Raw genomic sequence first — 17,024 nt, 5'->3', positions numbered from 1 at the left:
GCAGTATCCCCCATCTCCTCGGTGCTCATTGAGCCCTCTGCACTAGACCCCTGTGCCCCTCTGCAAAGATGGGCTGCACCCTGCTCTTTTGCCTGTTGCTTGCTTTGTTATGTATTTAGTCTTGGTTCCCCAAGCTGGGCACTCCTCCCAAGAGTGGGGACCAGCTCCCTCACTTAAGTGGGGCTCTCTGAGAGCAGAGATCACCTCACCCTCATCCCTCAGACTGCGGCGCAAGAGATCTCAGCCACCTCCGCCCCTTCACCTTCTTTATAGCTCTGAAACACCAAAAGAGGGAGGAGGGCCTTGGGTTTCCACTGGCTCTGCTTTAAAACATCATGGCTTTCTGTTCCATACGGGAGAAGGGGGACTCAGAGGGCCCAGTCGGCGGGGCAACTTTGGTTAAGTCCCTGGTTTCTTGCTGCATAGACGAGGCTGGGGTGCGAGGAGATATCTTCGGGGTCTGTGAGGTCCCTGGCTGGCCAGACCCGAGACCCGGACAGTGTGCTACCTCATTCCACCACCAGGAGGTGTCTGTGCCCTCTGGCTTTTTTTCCTGTTGGGATGCTGACAGGGTGGGTGGGGGGGAGGGAGGCAAGGAGAGCAGTGTAGGGTCACAGTAGGTAAAGCAAGATCTAGGCCTGGGACCGTCGGCAGAGAGCGCCACCTCTCTCCGCGGGGAGTCCGGTGCGGGGGAGGGGGTGGTGGAGAGTGCAGGACCTGGGTCCCCTTGACAGAAGGCTGGGGGAGGGAGGTCATGCAGCCCAAGGCAACAGTTAACCCAACGCAGCGGGAGATGTTCCTTCTCTACCCTGCCAGGGAACGCCTTCCTCCCAGCTGGGAGGACCAGGTTTCCGGAAACACTGCTGCCTGCTGAGGTATGCGCACCACCCGGGTGGGGCAGACTCCGGAATTTGCTTGCAGTGGAACTGGGGGAGGCAGCAGAGCTGGGTTAACTGCATAGACGGGGACAGCTCCGAACTCCCTCCTCCAGTCCCCAAATGGACGAACCTAGGATTCCGGAAATTCCCGGAGGGTCATACCAAAGCGAAAGGGAAAGGGGGTAATAAAGCTAGGTTTGTCTTTCCCGACCCCCACCCCCTCACCCCCTCCCCGCCCGGGTGCCCCCTGCAGGCCACGTCCTCAGCACGTCTTCAGCACCTGTTGCAGATGGAGGCGCACTTCGGTGGCGGTTTCCCAGGGCACCACCCTGGCGCGGAAGGAGCTGGGCTCGGCCTTCTGCGCCTCCTGGATAAGGCGGTGCATGGGGTAGCCGCGGCGCGGGAAGGCCACGTCGCCTTCTGCCAGCACCCCCATGGGGCAGAAGTCGTTGGCGCCGTCGCCCACGTAGAAAAGGCGCTCGAAGTGCACGCCGTCGTGGGCCCGCTCGCGCAGGTAGTCGCTGAGCACCTTGTGCTTGCACATGTTGGCGGGGCAGCGAGCGCAGCTGTGCGCGTGGAAGGGCCGCAGCGCCAGCAGCCCCCGAGCGTCTGGCCCCGACGGGTTGCTGAAGATGCGGCGGAACAGGCCGTGGTGGCCGGCGGCGCGCAGCGCACTCTCCACGCCAAAGGTGTTGGCGTCTGAGATAAGAATAACCTCAAAGCAGGCGCCCTGCTTGGCCACAAACTGCAGCAGCTCGCCCATGCCGGGCGACAGGGGGATGGCCTCGTAGATGGCGCGCAGGTCCCGCGGCCGCACGCCCTGCTCGCCCAGGTACTGGAAGACGCGCTGCATGTACTCGTTGTAGAAGCCCTCGCGGTAGGTGGCACGCAGGCTCTCAGGCAGCCGCTGGCCCGGCGCGGCGCGCACGATGGAGTCGTCGCTGTTTTCATCCACGATAGTCTCGTCAAAGTCGAAGGTCAGGAGGAAGCGCGGTGCGCCCTGCGCAGCCATCCCGCTGTCCTGGGAGCAGGGGAGAGAGGAGCAGGAGGAGGGAGCAAGCGAGGGGGGGCGCGGCGGGAGCCGGCCGGGGAGAGGCTGGTTAGCGGGCCACGGCCAGAGGCGCTGGCACATCCAAGACCTGAGGAGGACCCAAGACTGGTTAAGCAACGCCGACCCCACCCCCAGCCTTCCCTGCCCACCCCCTTGCACCTCTCGGTTAACTGCGCTGGGGTTTATCCTCGGGGGACCATCCTCCTCGAGAACCCAGAAGGGCTTCTTTGGCACCTGCTTCTTCTCTCATGCGGGGCTATGGGGGCTTAACCAGGGTCAGCTTAAAAGAGTGGAAGAGCAGCTTCCAAGGGGGCACTCCTTTGGGGAGGTTTCTGGACTAGACTATTCTGGAGAATTCCAGTGACCCCAGCTGTCCGTTGGATACAGGGAGGGTGGGAGGGACTCTCTACTCCCTCTCCCCTAACATAGTCAAGGGAAACCACCCATTCATCCAACTCCAGCAGCCTCCTCGTTCCCCTTTGTGGCCATGCACAGCCGAGGGCTTGTGGGACTGTGGTGGACCGGAGGAGCCAGGGAAGACTTGTTGGCACCACCCAAGGCATGTGGGCAATCAGTGCCAGGCCTGGAGAGTTAGATGCCTGGGCTTCTGCACTGGCCAGAGAATTGGATTTTAGCTCTTGGAAGAACCAGGTAGGTGGATTGACTATCCCAAATCCAGGCAGGCTCTCTGTGATCTGCTTCCAGCCAGTGGCACTGGGCAGGGGTCCAAGGATGGGACACAACTTCTCTGGGGAGTTTTAGGGCCCTGTGCTGACGGCTCATCACTAGTCACTTGCCAATTCCCTGGGAGGAACTTGTCAGCAGGTGGGGTTTCTGCCAGAGTCCGAAGCAAGCGGGCAGCAGGAGAAGCAGTGGGGCTTGGGGAAGTCAGAGCCTCCCACACCAGGCCACGACATACCTGGGAGACAGGTAAGGGAGAGGAAAGAGAGCAGCAGTGGCTGAAAAGGCAGAGGAGGGAGCAGGTAGTGGGGACATGGGTGGGGGGGATGAGGCAGGAGTGGGGAAGAAGAGGGCTAGGAGGAAGTCATGCCAGGGGGCACGGGGAAGAAGGGACAGGAAGTCAAGACCTTGGGTTAATCATGTTGATGGGGGGGGGGGGCGGGTGGGAAACACAAGGGAGAGGATGGGAGGCAACAGGGCAAGTGTGAGGGCACGAAGGCAAGCAAATGGAGAGCAGAAGCCCTCTGCAGCCTGTCCCTGCCTCTTTGCCTGCCAGCAGCTTTATGTGACAGAAGGGCAGCGAGCAGATTATGTACAGCTTCAGAATATCCACCATGCTGGCTTTCTTCTGCCTCTCAACCCCCCACCCCAGTTAGTTGAGACAGAACCACTCCTCTTTCTGGTTTCTTCCTACCTCCCTTTCCAATATTCCTGTGATGTTTATGGCCTGGCACATCCTGTAAACAGAAGGCCAAGCTCCTAATTTCCCAACTGGGATTTGAACCTGCTATCTGCCTCCCTAAGAAAATTGTCCCTTTGACTTCATCCCTAGAGTCACTCTCTGGTCTCACCAACATCTGTCTGTGAGTTTCAGTGGCCCACGATCCCTGGAGTTGAGGATGTAAAGCATCAGGGCCCCACCCCTGGGATGGAAGCTTCCAGGGATTAGTGGAGGTGCAGTAGAGGTGAGGGCAGGCTTAAAAGGGGCTGGATAGGGCTCCTCCCTCCCCATGGTGGGAACATGGGAGCTGAGGCCTCATCCTAAGAGACCCCTGGAGGGACCCACTTACCCTAGACAGGCATCGGAGGCCAGCAACTGGAAAACACCCGCTCATTGTCAGTACATCACCCTGGGCACCACCTGTAGGGACTGTTGGCCTCCAGCTGTCGTCCAGAGCTCCTGACAACCATACAAGTTCCGTTTGAGGGTGCCCAGTCAGGTGGCTTTGTTTCCTTGTCCTAACCCCTCTCCTGAGCCCCAGGAACCACTCAGTAAAAACAGCCCCTCAGATAGGCTAAGGACCACAAAGCCCTTGCTAGGCACCCTCTTAACAATCCCCCACGATGCTGGAAAGGTTACAGATACAATTGGAGACCTAGAAAGGTTAATCGACTTGTGCAGACATCACCCACTGTATGTGGCAGAGAGAGATCTCAAAACCAGATCTCAGAGTCTGAGACCAGTGCTTTTTTCTCTGTAAGGTCATTGCCCCATTCTTGTGTATGGTACATCATAGTTTACAAATCATCTTCACTCATATTCTCTCCCTGCTCATCACAATCCCATGAATTCAGCAGATGAGAAGGGCTCAGAGATTTAATAACTTGCCCAAGGCTATGATGGTTCCGTGGCACAGAGCCTGGTTCATGAACACCTGGCCACAGCCTTGCCTGCCCTCTGCCCTCAAAGGGGAAGGGGCAGATGACCAGGCTCACTGCACCACAGCTGGAGGGCCAGGACCCCTGGGCACCACAGGTGATCTGGGACTGTCTTCCTCCCTGGTGCTTCTAGAGGCTGGCAGTCAGCAGGAGTCGGGTTGAAATTTCTGCCGGACTTTGCTATGTAACTTTGGGGACAGGGTTTGGCTTCGTGGGGGCTTCACCAGCGCAGCTACAAACCCACAACTCCCAGTGCCTCCCCTCCATCCTGGGGTTAAATGAGAGACTAGATGCAGCTGGGACAGGTCTGGAAAGCTACTGTGAGCCAGGAGACTAGACAGGCTAAGGAGCAAAGGAGCAAAGGTCTGGCTGGCTGCTGCCCTCTGGTGGTGAGAGTGGGTGACACTGGGTACCCCTCTGACTTTGTCAAGTTGACTCTCCCCAGACCATCCCAGGACAGCAAGGAGAAGCTGTAGCCCTCAAGACAGAGACTGGGATATCCCAGGAGGGAGGGGCTCTCTCGCTCTCCATCTTGAGGTACCCCATCCCTCCCCACTCCCTGACCACGCATGCATTAAACACTTTCGCTAGGGATGGGATGTGGGTTTCAGCCTTTTCCCTAAGAACTTGTAATCTAGGAATTGAGAGTGGTGGCCAAAGCTGAATGGGGCAGTGGGCAAAAAAAGGGAGGGGGTTGGGAGAAGAGACACAGTTCAAGAAGATGGGAGAGAAGGGGAGGGAGGCATGTGAGGTGAAGGAAGGGCACGTTTGGGGGGTTAGAGGTGGGAGGGCTGTCCCCAGGCCCCATCTAGAGGGAGTTTCAGCCTTCCAGAATCCTGCCTGATATCACATGTCCCCCAGGGGCCAGGCAAATCCAAAGAGAAAAGGTCAAGGGATGCCACTCCCCTTGTAAAAGCAAACATGGACAGACATGTGCCGGGCAGATACAAAGATAAAAAAGGGTCTCCAGGAGCCACCCAGAAGCCAACTTTCATTGCCCTTGGTTCTTTTTCTTTTCTTTCCTTTTTTAAATTTGGTGGAATAGTCTACTGGTTTTTAATCACGTCCAAAACTTCTCATAGCAAAAGAAATAGTTACATTTTTTTTCATCTAATACTAGTATTTAGGGAAATCAGTTAAACATTTATTTGGTGAGTTGCCCTTGTTTTAGTCCCCAGAGCAGAAAGCCAGGCATCCTGGGTTTCTCCCCTCGAAACTGAGAAGGCCACGCTGTGATACCCATTCCTACCCCAGAGTAGTCAGAGGGACCCCAGGCCCTGCTCGGATCTGGCTCCTATGACATTCAAAAAGGTACTCACCTCTGCTAGCTTTGTCCTGCGTGATCAAATCCTTTTGTGGTCACCAAAAAGAGTCCCTCAGAGGAAAGGGGGACAGGACCTCTGAGCTTCTCCTGCGGGCTAGAGTAGAGAGAGAAGGGTTTCATCAGGCTGGCAGGGAGTCCACGTTCTAGTCCTACCTAAAAGCAGTGCTTCTCTCCCCTCCCCTTCCCCCCCCCCCAACCCCATGCACCTTTTTACACAAGTGCAGCTACATTGCATCTATGGGAATAGGGTGGGAGGACACCTGGGGATGGGGGAGGGAAACAAGCATAGGCCCTAAGTTTGAAATGCCCCTCTTAATGGATGGATGGAGTTTTAGCAGTTTTAACGGTTTTCTACGAGAAACGTGCAGGATAAGGATGTGGTGGGGGCAAGGACCCCAGAGATACTATAGTAACGCGTCCTCTTAGTATCAACCACTAGAAATCAGATTCCACCACTAGGCTGGAATTCTCTCCCTCCCTCAGACAGCACTCCCAACTTTGTCATGGTCTATTCCTTGCTCACCACCACCAGCAGTGAATGGGAAAGGCCCAGAGAGGTCAAGATAACATCCTGGGTCACACAGCATCAGAATCAAGATTAGAACTCAGGGGTCTCTACTGCTTCTTGGGAAAACTGCAGCCAGAACTTTCCCTATTGCCCCCCTGGGTTGTGAGCTTGCAGTCCTGACTAGCTGGGTTCAAGTCCTGGAGCTCTCGTGCCAGTGAGGAAGCTGAGACCAGGAGTCACCTCTGGTCTCGCCCTGCCTGGGTGGACAAGCTAGTAGGGGATCCTCAATAGGCAAGGAGGTGGCAGCTGCCGGTGGAACTGGGGGGAGAGATATTTTTAGAGGTGGCTGGAAAGCAGGCACTCTGGCACACCCCCAGCTGGCGGGTGCTTCGCTCCAGTGAGGGGCGGCGGGCGGGCAGCTCGGGAGTCGAGGGGACTCGTGGGTGGCAGGGAGCAAGGGAGCACGGATTCCTAAGCCTTGTCCAGTCGGGGACGGACCGATACGCGGACAGCCCATTCCTGAGGTAGGAAAAAGGGGACTCATTCCTCCGCCCCGGAGACTCCCCCAATGACACGCGCGTGAAAGAGCGCTCTCAGACTCAGCGCAGCCGCCACCCCACACTGGGACCCCAGCCCTCCCCACTTCGGGAAACCCAGGACTCACGTGGGGAGCGGTGGCTGCGGAGGTCTGTCCCGGCTGAGTTTGGAGTGTAAAGAGTGGGGAGAGGGGCTAGCTGAGGTATTTGGGCGCAGGATGGAGCAAGGGGTGCTTACGGGAATTGGAGGGGACGCGGTGTCTTATCCGCCCCCGGATTTCTGGGTTCTGGCTCTCACGAGTCCCTCCACTCCCGAGGGGCCGTGGATGATGTGCATCTGGGCCGCTCTCTCCACTTGTCCCCCATCCCCCCGCCGGGCCGCCGCCGCGTCCCCTTTAAATACCCGGGAGCCTGAGCCGGAGCCCGAGCCGCGGTTGGCGCTGCGGCTGCCGCAGCACCCGGGCCCACCGCAGTCCCCGCACGTCACAAGCGGCTGTCCAATCACAGTGGTGCCGGAGAACATTAAGGGGGCGGGCCGCCGGCAGGCCACGCCTCCCGGCTGCTCCGGAGGCTCCCGGAGCGCGAGCGAAGGTGGGATTGGGAGCTGCGGGGAAGGGTAGGAGGGTGGAGGTGGAGCGCGTCCCTTCAGAGGGGCGTGGGTGGGGGGCACCCTCAGAGCGGCTGCGGGCCTCTACGTAAGTCCCGAGCACACACCTGGAGGTGCCCGGGCTGTGGACTTTCTCCACCGCCGCCTCCAGAGCTCTGATCCCGGAGATTTGCAGAAATGCACCCCCATCTCCAACCCTTATTCCGTTCTGCTCTCCTAAGCCCGAGAGTAGGGATCGGTTGACCCCGCCGAGGAAAAGCAGCTCCTCGACCACGTGCGCATAGCTAGGTGCCCTCTGCCCTCCAGGCGGAGTCACTGCGCCCCGCTTCTTGGGACCCTTGCCCCCGTTACAGGTCACAGGGGGTTGCCGACTTTCCCACTCCCCTACCCTGTAAACACTAAGTTGGGGACCAAACTCTCTGCCCCTTTGCAAGTAGTGTGGTAAATAAAAAACCCACTTTCTCCTCGCTCCGTGAGTCCTTTCCTAGCCACACCCGCCCCACCCTTATGCCCTCCCACCCTGGTAGTGAGGAGGAGAGAAGATTATGTTTAGAGAGGAAAGAAACTTATTTACTGAGAACATACTATGAACCGGGTATCGTACTAGATCGCAGCACTTATGGTTGAATGTTGACAGCAGGAGAAATTGAGTTCAAACCCAGGCACACCTAACTCATGGAGGTCACAAAGGGGCTGTGTGAGTGGGGAGAAGGTGGGCAGCCCCAGGCCTGGGTCTAACTTCAGTCCTCCCTGGTCTCCCTGGCTCCACTCCCAGGAGAAGAGAGGGCGCAAATGCAAAGGCCCTGAGTGATCTGGAGGCCAGTGGGGCTGGAAACCAGAGAGGGAGCGAGGGTCAGCCAGGGAGTACCCTAATCTCTGTGCCAGGGGCTAGGGGTACATTGATGAATAGGACAAATGTGTGCCATGTTTCCATATATACAAAGGGGAAGCAAGGCTTTAAATCTGCAAACCTGACCCTTAAAACCCTTGCCAGTAACTCCCAGTGCCCCAGCTCCTTCAACTGGTTTGCTGCTCCACTTCATCTCACACCCCTGTCTTCACGCCTCACCCTTTCCTGCTGCTCCCCTGCAGGGGGCCCTTTCCTCCTCAGGACCACGCCCACCCCATTTGCTGAGCAGGCTCAGCCTGGACATCAGCTCTTGCCCTGTTATACATCCTGCAGCTCCTTTTATTATACTGATCACGTGTGTGCTAACAGAGCGCATAGTAGGTGCTGTAAATGTAAGCAGATAGGGTACGGGGTCCCTGGAGAAAGAGATCAGGCATGGCTTTCTTGACATGAGAGAGGCCTTTTTTTTTTTTTTTTTTTTTTAAAGGCAATCTTATACAGTGATTAAGCACCAGGTTCTTTTTTTAAAATTTTATTTATTTATATTTATTTTTGGCTGTGTTGGGTCTTCGTTTCTGTGCGAGGACTTTCTCCAGTTGCGGAGAGCGGGGGCCACTCCTCATCGCGGTGCGCGGGCCTCTCACTGTCGCGGCCTCTCCCGTTGCGGAGCACAGGCTCCAGACGCGCAGGCTCAGTAGTTGTGGCTCACGGGCTTAGTTGCTCCGCAGCATGTGGGATCCTCCCAGACCAGGGCTCGAACCCGTGTCCCCGGCATTGGCAGGCAGATTCTGCACCACGAGGGAAGCCCGAGAGGCCATTTTTGACCTAAGCCATTTTGTGATCTGATCCTGGCCACGGTGCTTATCGTTAACAGGTCTCAGTAATTCATGAGTCTAAGGAAAGTGAGGGAATGCAGGAAAAAAGGAAAAGCAGTCAAGAAACAATAGCTCAGCGATAAAACAGAGTCCTAGTTCCTCCTCAAGGGATCTGCATAACAATCTGATACATATCTTTGAGTTCTGTAGGAACTAAGGCCCCTGCCCAGGTGGAGGATGGAATGAAGATGTTGACCCTCCTGACTTTAATCAAGTAAAGCTTGAACTTTGTTGACCTTTGTCCCAGTTCTATGCTGAATCTCCTTTGGGAAAGATGCCTGGTGTTCTCCTTATTGACTTTTTTTTTTTTTTTTTTTTTTTTTGCCGTGCTGCCTGGCTTGCAGGATCTTAGTTCCCTGACCAGGGGTTGAACCCGGGCCACAGCAGTGAAAGTGTGCTTTAAATAATAAATTCTTCCTTCTCCTGGTCTTTGGTTTGGTTGTGTCTTTTGGCTCAACACCCACCAAGAGGCGAACCTAGTTTATAGGTAACATAAATATTTTTCCATATGTCAGTTCATGAAATCCTCACCACCCTATGAAGTGGGTGCATGGCTCGTTTTACTGTTGGGAAATCAAGGCACAAAGAGTTGAGCTGGACCAGGGTCACTCAGCTGGTGAATGGTAGAGCTGGGCTTCCAACCTGGCTGCCTTAATCATCACGCCACACCCTCTCATTCAGTGTCTGCCTCGCTGCTTCTCCTGTAGGCAACATGAGGGCGGAGACCACGCTTGTCTTATTTATTAGTGTCCCCTTAGTCCCTAGTATATAGACCCTGGCACATAGTAGGCCTTAGATATTTGTTGTTGGATGAAATAAGTCCCCTGCTGTGTTCACCTCAACATTAGTCTCCTCAACATTAGTGCTCCACTTGCGTTCCCTGTTAAATCTTCACACCAACAGTCACTTCGGATTTATTCCCGTTTACAACAGGGAAATTGAGATCAAATGACTTGTCCAGGGTCACATGCTCTCAGGAGGCACTAGATTCTAATCCCTTTGATGCAATTAGCCCTTTTAACCTTGTTTCCAGATTCACCCCTGGGGCTGAAGGAGAGGTGGGCAGAGAACTTCCTGTAGCCCTCTATAGTGAGTTCTCACTGCCTGATTTCGCCTTCCAGCCACAGGAATACCAAAGTTCAACAGGGGCTTCATGCAAAGCGCCTTTATGGAATAAATGTAGAAACTCCTAATTCTCCCTGCACTAAAATTTTCAGGACACACCCTATCTCTCTTTAAACTTTCCCCTCTCATTGTGCCAATGAGTAAGCAAGTTGGATGATCAGCCATGTGTCTAAAGATGGGGACAGAAGGAATGGGAATTCCCACCTGCTACCACACCCCATCCCCGCCCCCAGCAGGTTGAGGCCTCTGCCCAGTGCTCTGGCTGCAGAACTTCCTCCCCTCCCATGGGGTTCACCTTAGAACTCAGCTCAGTCCATCTGGCAGAGAGCTTGTGGGGATGGGAGTCATCTGAGGTGACAGGGACAGGAGTCCCTGGTGAACCCTGACTCAGGCGGCCAGGAATAGAGCTCTCCAGCTGGTCTTCACAAAGAGGATGTAACTCTTGCCCCCGAGGTTTTGGTTGTAAGGCCTGGGAGGCCAGGAGGCCAGGAATGTGGCCTCTGACTCTCCAATCTGCCTGGTGGTGAGAGGGGCACGGGCCAGAGGGAAGAGCAGATCGCTGCCGGGACAATTGCATTCGAGCACCGGGCACCGGGCACCGATTGGGTGCCAAGAACATAATCCCCACATCAACCCTGGCAGATGGGTTTTAGTATTTCCATTTTACAAATAAGAAAGCAGAAGCTTGGGGACATTAAGAAAGCACCTTGCCCAAAGACGCTGTGTAGCAAGTGGTGGTCAGTCCCAATGTTCAGTTCAGCACTTCTCTGTCTGCAGAAGGCAGAGGTTCCCTTGGGGATCTGGTAACTGATGCAGGTGGGCTTAGTGGAAGAGGCCAGTGGGAGTGATCCCGCTCAGGCAGTTCTGCAAGATCTGTTTTAGGTGCTCTGGGTCTAAGGCATTGTGCTGGGGCTTAGGGATGAGGGCTGGATAAATCACTTTCCAGGTATCTCATCTCCTTCCTAGACAACAATTACTGACATTGATGGAGCACTTAATGTATGCCAAGCAGTGTTCCAAAAGCCTCAGCTTTCTTCATTCTCACATCAAGCCTATGATCTACTAGTTCCCCCATTTTACAGATGAGAAAAATGAGGCAAAGAGAGTGGTATGTAATTTGTCCAAGGTCACAGAGCTAGGAAGAGGCAGAAACAGGACTTGAACCCAGGCAGTCAGCCACAGAGCTCTATTCTTAATCATCACATGGCCTGCCTTAAAAGTTTCTGAGTTTTGAGTTGCCTTCCTATAGATTGGAATAGGCTGCCCCACCCCCACCCCCATCCTTGGAAGAATCTGGCAATAACATAGATCAAGGCTCAGATCTTCAGAGCTGGGTCGCATCAGTAGCTGTGAGCGCCAGTCTCCTGCTCTCTAAATCACCACTACTATACAGTATTTATGGGTTTGTCCTTTCATTCATTCAACAGACATTATCTGCATCAGGCACTGGGAGATATGACATTGAGCAAGACATAGACCCTGCCATCCAGGAGTTATAATTTAGAGAGAAGACCGGGACAAGCAAATAGTTCTTCCCAAAAGAGTGTCAGAGGGAATTCCCTGGCAGTCCAGTGGTTACGACTCCATACTTCCACTGAAGGGGGCACGGGTTCGATCCCTGGTTGGTGCTGGGGGGGGGGGGGAGTTTCAGAGAACTGGCAGCTCTGTTATACCTGTGACCATCAGGGCCCTTCTGTCTTGTCCTTCAGCAGGTAAGGCAGCTGGGACCTGAGGTGCCTCCAGGAAAAAGAAGAGACTCATAATCCAGGGGTAGGGTCCCCTAGAGATGCCCCACCCTGACCATTCTCCTTCTTGGCTGCTGCTGGCTGTCCCCTTCCCTCTCTTTTCCACCTTCCCGGAGCAGCCTGGAAACACCCCAAACACCTCTCCACCCCTGCATCTTTCTGTAAGCAGATAGGGTAGGGGGTCCCCAGAGAGAGAGAACCAGGCCTGGCTTTCTTGACATAAGTGAGGCCATTTTTGACCTAAGCCATTTTGTGATCTAAGCCTGGCTACAAAGTATGCCCTTAAACAGGTCTCAGTTATTAATTATTTTACGGGCAGGAACAAAGGAATGGCAATCAAGAAACAATAGCTCAGCGATTAAACAGAGTCCTAGTTCCTAACCCTAACCCTAACACTAACCCTCAAGGGATATACATAACAATCCGATGCATATCTTTGAATTCTGCAGGAATTAAGGCCCCCACCCAGGTGGAGGATGGGAACTACAGCTGAGACCCCAGACTGATCGGAACAAAAGGAGTGATGATGCTGACCTTTTCTGACTTCAATCAACTAAAGCTTGAACTCTGTCCACCTTTGCCCCAATTCTATGCTGAATCTCCTCTGCTCAAGCCACTTCATGAATATGCGTACACTGCCCAATTCCCTTCAAGAGTATGCATGTACCCTTAGCTTAAAACTTCAATTTTGCTGCTTTGGGGAAGATCCCTTGTGTTTTCCTTACTTGTTGCAGGTAATTAATCCTTCCTTCTCCCACTCTTTGGTTTGGTTGTGTCTTTTGGCTGGACACCACCAAGAGGCAAATCCAGCTTTTCGGGTAACATTTCCCTCCCTGCCTTCCCCAGCCCCGGCCCCTTCTCCATACAACGGGCTCACCCTGACTGAGCTGTCTGCTGTCCTCCGCCACTAAACAACAAGATTGGGGAGTAACGTGGCAGGGGGAACAGGATAGAGAAATGAATGAGCAAACACCCTTTCTGCTACCTGGCAGACCCCCACTACAGATGAAATAGACAAAGTAATCCCCTAGGGCCTCCTCTGGGCCAAGAAGTCTGTGCTGTTTGACTCAGATCCCACTTGCTGGGGTAGTTCGTCTCATTTGGCTTCTAAGCACCCTCCTTCTGTGAAACAGCTTTCAGAGGCTTGAAATCTGCCACTCTAGTCTCTTCATTTTTGCAAATGTCACGTTAGAGAGAACAGGGCGATTTAGTCTCTGCCTGCCTCGTGTCCATGGTTACTTCTTGCATCCCTCTCCTCCTCGTATTGTGTGCCCTAAACATACTAGCCTTATTTCAGACTTTCACATGCGCTACCACAGGCCCTTTGCACATGCTGTAGCCTCTTCCCACACCATCCATGGCCTCTCACTGAGTTCAGGGCTCAGCTCGTATGTCACTTCTAAAAGGAAATTTGTTATGCCCACAACCCCTCCTCCCACCTTGATGTCAGGACTTCCCATTCCACATCTCCACAGCACCCTGTACTTGTCCTGGGTGATTGATTAATGTCTGCCTCCCATCAGACTGTCACCTCCAGGAGGATAGGGCCATAGTGTGTTTGCTCCCAGGATATCCGCAGCACCTGCACAGGCCTTGATCTAGAGCAGCCAGCCGCACAATAAATACTTGTTGCCTGAAGGATTGCAGGAGTCTCTACCTCATCTACTGCTGTAGGGTGTGGCCTTAGGCCTGGAATGAGACCAAAGCAAGCTGTCCCAGCCTCAGTTGTGTTGCAACCTGGCCATCTGACTGTGGATATGCTAAAATAGATGGGGTTGGCAGCTCAGCATGTCTTTACACCTTCCTCTGAGCAAGCTGCCCCACCCAGGAATCTCCCTATCCTAAGGCAGGCCTGTGCTGATGGGAGCTGGAAGCCTTGAGGGCAGGTTGATAGGAACATTTTTTTGGGTTCCTTTTGCCTAGGTCCAGGTGCACCAAAAATAAGAGTCCCTCATGTTTTCAGTAGACTTTGGAGCTTACAAAACACTCTGGGGACTTCCCTGGTGCTCCAGTGGTTAGGACTCACGTTTCCACTGAAGGGGGCACGGGTTCGATCCCTGGTTGGGGAACTAAGATCCCACAAGCCGCGCTGCGTGGCCAAAAAAAAAAACCTTAAAACAAAAAAAAAAAACACTCTCTGTAATTCACATTATTTTCCTGATGAGGAAAATGAGGCTGAGAGAGGTTAGGTGACAAGTCTAAGGTCATACAGTCAGTAGGGTGGATAAGGCAAAACTTGAACCCAGGTCTTATGAAGCCAGCCAGTTTTCCAGAGGTGATTATACCAGGGGAGATGATGTGCTGCTAACCAGCAAAGATTCCAAGATTCTGGCCTTTTTGGCAGTTGACTCTTTTGTTCTTTTTTTATTCATTCATGCATTCATTTGTTCAAGAGACACAAGCTCCTCATTGCCTTCAAGAAGGTCACAGTCCGGTGCTAGCATTTTGAATCTGTGGTCCATCTGGGAATGGCCTGAGTTTATTACATACATTTTTGTGTGTTTATGTACCAATGTGCATTTTTTATGGAAACTTTCAAAAAGTTTTGTGACACCACCTGCCCTCCTCTCCCCTTCCTGCAAGAAGGTTAAGCACCACTGGGGTAACACATGCTACTTATTGTAAATGGACAGCGGCCCACGTGCTCAACAGTCTGTCCTGCTTGTTTGGGTGACTAAGGCCCCAGCACGTGACCATCTCTGGCCCACATGACCCGCCCTCGGCACTGAGACCCTGGACAGCTCCTCTCAGCCACTTCTCCTGGAGGAGTCAACATGTAGAAACACACACACGCCACACGCAGCTCTAAAACTGCTCCTGACGCCAGGGAGATACTTTGGTTTTTCCCTCTGGTATTAGTAACACACAGTACGGCCCATGATGGCTACATTTCTTGAGGGCTGTGTGAGTCAGACACTATGATGTTTACACCCTCATCTCTTTTCATCCCCACAACAGGCCCGTGAGTTTAGCAGCTTGTCCGAGGTCACATGGCTAGGAAGAGGTGGAGTTGAATTATAAGGCAGCATCGCAGGGACAGAGGTGGGGGGGAGGGTGAGGGAAGCTGAATGTGGTCCAGATCCTTCAGGGATGGGGCAGTGGTCACAGCTATTAGCTCCCCATGAGAACTGATTACTGCTGAAATCATTCCTACCTTCCTTCTTTCATTCTACAACTGTTTCTTGAGCATCTTCTCTGTGTGGAAGATGTGTTGGAGATTGGTAGCCAGCTTCCAAGATGGCCTCAGTGATGCCTGCCTCCTGGTGGCCACACCCAGGGTTAGTCTGACCTTTGGCATTGGGCAAAAACAAAGGGACGTCTCTTCCAATATAGGTTATAAGACTGTGGCTTCCCTCCTGGGGGCTCTCTCACTCTCTTGCTCTTCCTCTTTTTGGATTACTTGCTCTCGTGGCAGCAAGGTGCCATGTCATGAATAGTCTTATAGGGAGGCCCACAAGGAAAGGAACTGAAGCCTCCGGCCAGCAGCCAGCGCAGACCTGAGGCCTGTCAGCAACCACACAAGTCAGTGTGGATGCAGACCCTCAGCCTGGGTCAGGCCTTGAGGTGACTGCAACTTCACCTCTGGCTCTCAAAAACTGTGGATTCCAGGATTCCTGGCTCTCAAAAACTGTGGGAGATAATAAATGCTAGTTTTAAGCTGCTAAAAATTTAGGGTCATCTGTTACACAGCCATAGAGAACTAAACGAGTGATACATCTGTACACATGTTTCTTACATTCTGTAGAAAGGAGACAGTGGAAGGAAGGAAAGGATGGAGGGAGGGAGGGAGAAAAGGAACCCTATATGTTAGATAAGCAGTAAGTGCTATGGAGAAAAATAAAGCAGGGAAATGGGGTGGGAGTGAGGGAGGTTCCATTTAAATAGGGCGACCAGGGAAGGTCTGACTGCGAAAGGGTCAGTTAAACAAAGACCCATGTGTGTGAGCCCTAGAGAAACCTGAGGGGAGGAGCATCAGGCAGAGGGAACAGCAAGTGCAAAGGCCCTGAGGTGGGAGCATGTCTGGATTATGGGACCTACCAGAGCTCTCACTTTGTAATATATTTTGCCGCTAGATTGATTGTCCTCACCGGGCCTGGTTTTGGCCACATCATCAGGCAGCCTCCAGGAGCAGGGAGGTGGTGTGCTGTATTCCTGGGAGTGGGTCTCAGGCTCTCGGGAGGTAGAAGCAGCTGCAGTGCCCATATTTTCCCGGTCTCCCAGGCAGGCGGTCTGGGAGAAGCTCAAGTGAAACTTCAGGATGAGACAAACGATGGAGGAAATGCAATTTGGATGCAGAGGTCAAATTTCAGAGATCCTCCAATAATTTAGGGGGATAACAGGTAGAACAATCTAACTCCAGCTTCATTGCTGTGGTTGTAGGTTCTTCTTTGCAACGTCTGTCTTTGGAGCAAGCAGAATACAAAGTGTGTGATACGGGAGTATCACAGCAAAAAGTGCCGAAATAAGAACCCGCATCTGCCTCCTAGTAACAGAATTGTTGCTTGTAAGTGACCCATGGCCTGGGGACTCCCTCTTTCTGTGCCTTCCTCCCTCTCAACACAGGGATGTCTGCCTTGTCCTACAGCGCGTCCTCAGAGCCCCTCAGGGCTCCCCAGTGGCAGGCCCATGACGATAGCAACTGTATATTCCAGATCAGAACGGACAGACAGTGCAGCAAGCCTGAAGTTATACTTAGAGGACAAAGGGACAGAACACTGAAGATGGGGCTTTCTGGGAAAATGAAGGGCCCAAAGCAGCAAATACCCTTGCCCCCAAGAGACCCACTCATCCTGGAGGGCAGAGGAGCCATCCCTTTATTCATCAATGAGTTCTTTCAACAAACTTTTTTTTTTTTTGGCCGTGCTGTGCAGCTTGTGGGATCCTAGTTCCCTGAGCAGGGATTGAACCCGGGCCCCCTGCAATGGAAGCACAGAGTTCTAAGCACAGGACCGCCAGGAAATTCCCTTTCAACAAACTTTTCTTGAACACCTACTGTATACCAGGACTGGGCTAGGTGTTAGAAACAATCTGAGCCAGACAGAGTTCCTGCCCTGGGAGCACTTACAGCCAGCAAGGGAGAGAGACAAGTGTATAGGCAAGGGCCTGGTGCTTCAGGTGAACGTGGGATGGACACTCATTCCAGTCTAAGGGAGGACCTGGGAGGAGTGTGATGGGTGGTGATGTC

The 17,024-nt window shown here is 53.4% G+C and overlaps 1 protein-coding gene and 1 long non-coding RNA gene across 6 annotated transcripts; one reads left to right on the top strand and one right to left on the bottom strand.

The window, feature by feature from the left end:
- Window positions 1-253: 253 nt before the first annotated feature.
- PHOSPHO1 (phosphoethanolamine/phosphocholine phosphatase 1) lies at window positions 254-7,107 on the bottom strand. Of its 5 annotated transcripts, XM_059906936.1 has the most exons (5): window positions 6,766-7,107; window positions 5,589-5,687; window positions 3,681-3,790; window positions 2,727-2,848; window positions 254-2,017 (listed from the first exon to the last, which is right to left on the bottom strand). In XM_059906936.1, exons 3-5 carry the CDS (start codon window positions 3,723-3,725, stop codon window positions 1,141-1,143), a joined length of 1,044 nt encoding a protein of 347 aa, XP_059762919.1. In that variant the 5' UTR covers window positions 3,726-3,790; window positions 5,589-5,687; window positions 6,766-7,107; the 3' UTR covers window positions 254-1,140. The 5 variants fall into 5 exon arrangements, with proteins under 5 accessions (XP_059762919.1, XP_059762916.1, XP_059762917.1 ...); XM_059906933.1 differs by lacking the exon at window positions 2,727-2,848 and having other exon boundaries at window positions 254-1,899; XM_059906934.1 differs by lacking the exon at window positions 2,727-2,848 and having other exon boundaries at window positions 254-1,899; window positions 6,876-7,107.
- On the top strand, window positions 6,511-12,596 carry LOC132354847 (uncharacterized). Its single transcript, XR_009499432.1, has 2 exons — window positions 6,511-6,625; window positions 12,289-12,596. It is a non-coding gene; the product is annotated as an uncharacterized LOC132354847 (long non-coding RNA).
- Window positions 12,597-17,024: the final 4,428 nt, after the last annotated feature.

Source organism: Balaenoptera ricei, chromosome 20, assembly GCF_028023285.1.
Source record: "Balaenoptera ricei isolate mBalRic1 chromosome 20, mBalRic1.hap2, whole genome shotgun sequence".
Taxonomy (NCBI): domain Eukaryota; kingdom Metazoa; phylum Chordata; class Mammalia; order Artiodactyla; family Balaenopteridae; genus Balaenoptera; species Balaenoptera ricei.
This window is presented reverse-complemented; position numbering and strand designations above follow the sequence as displayed.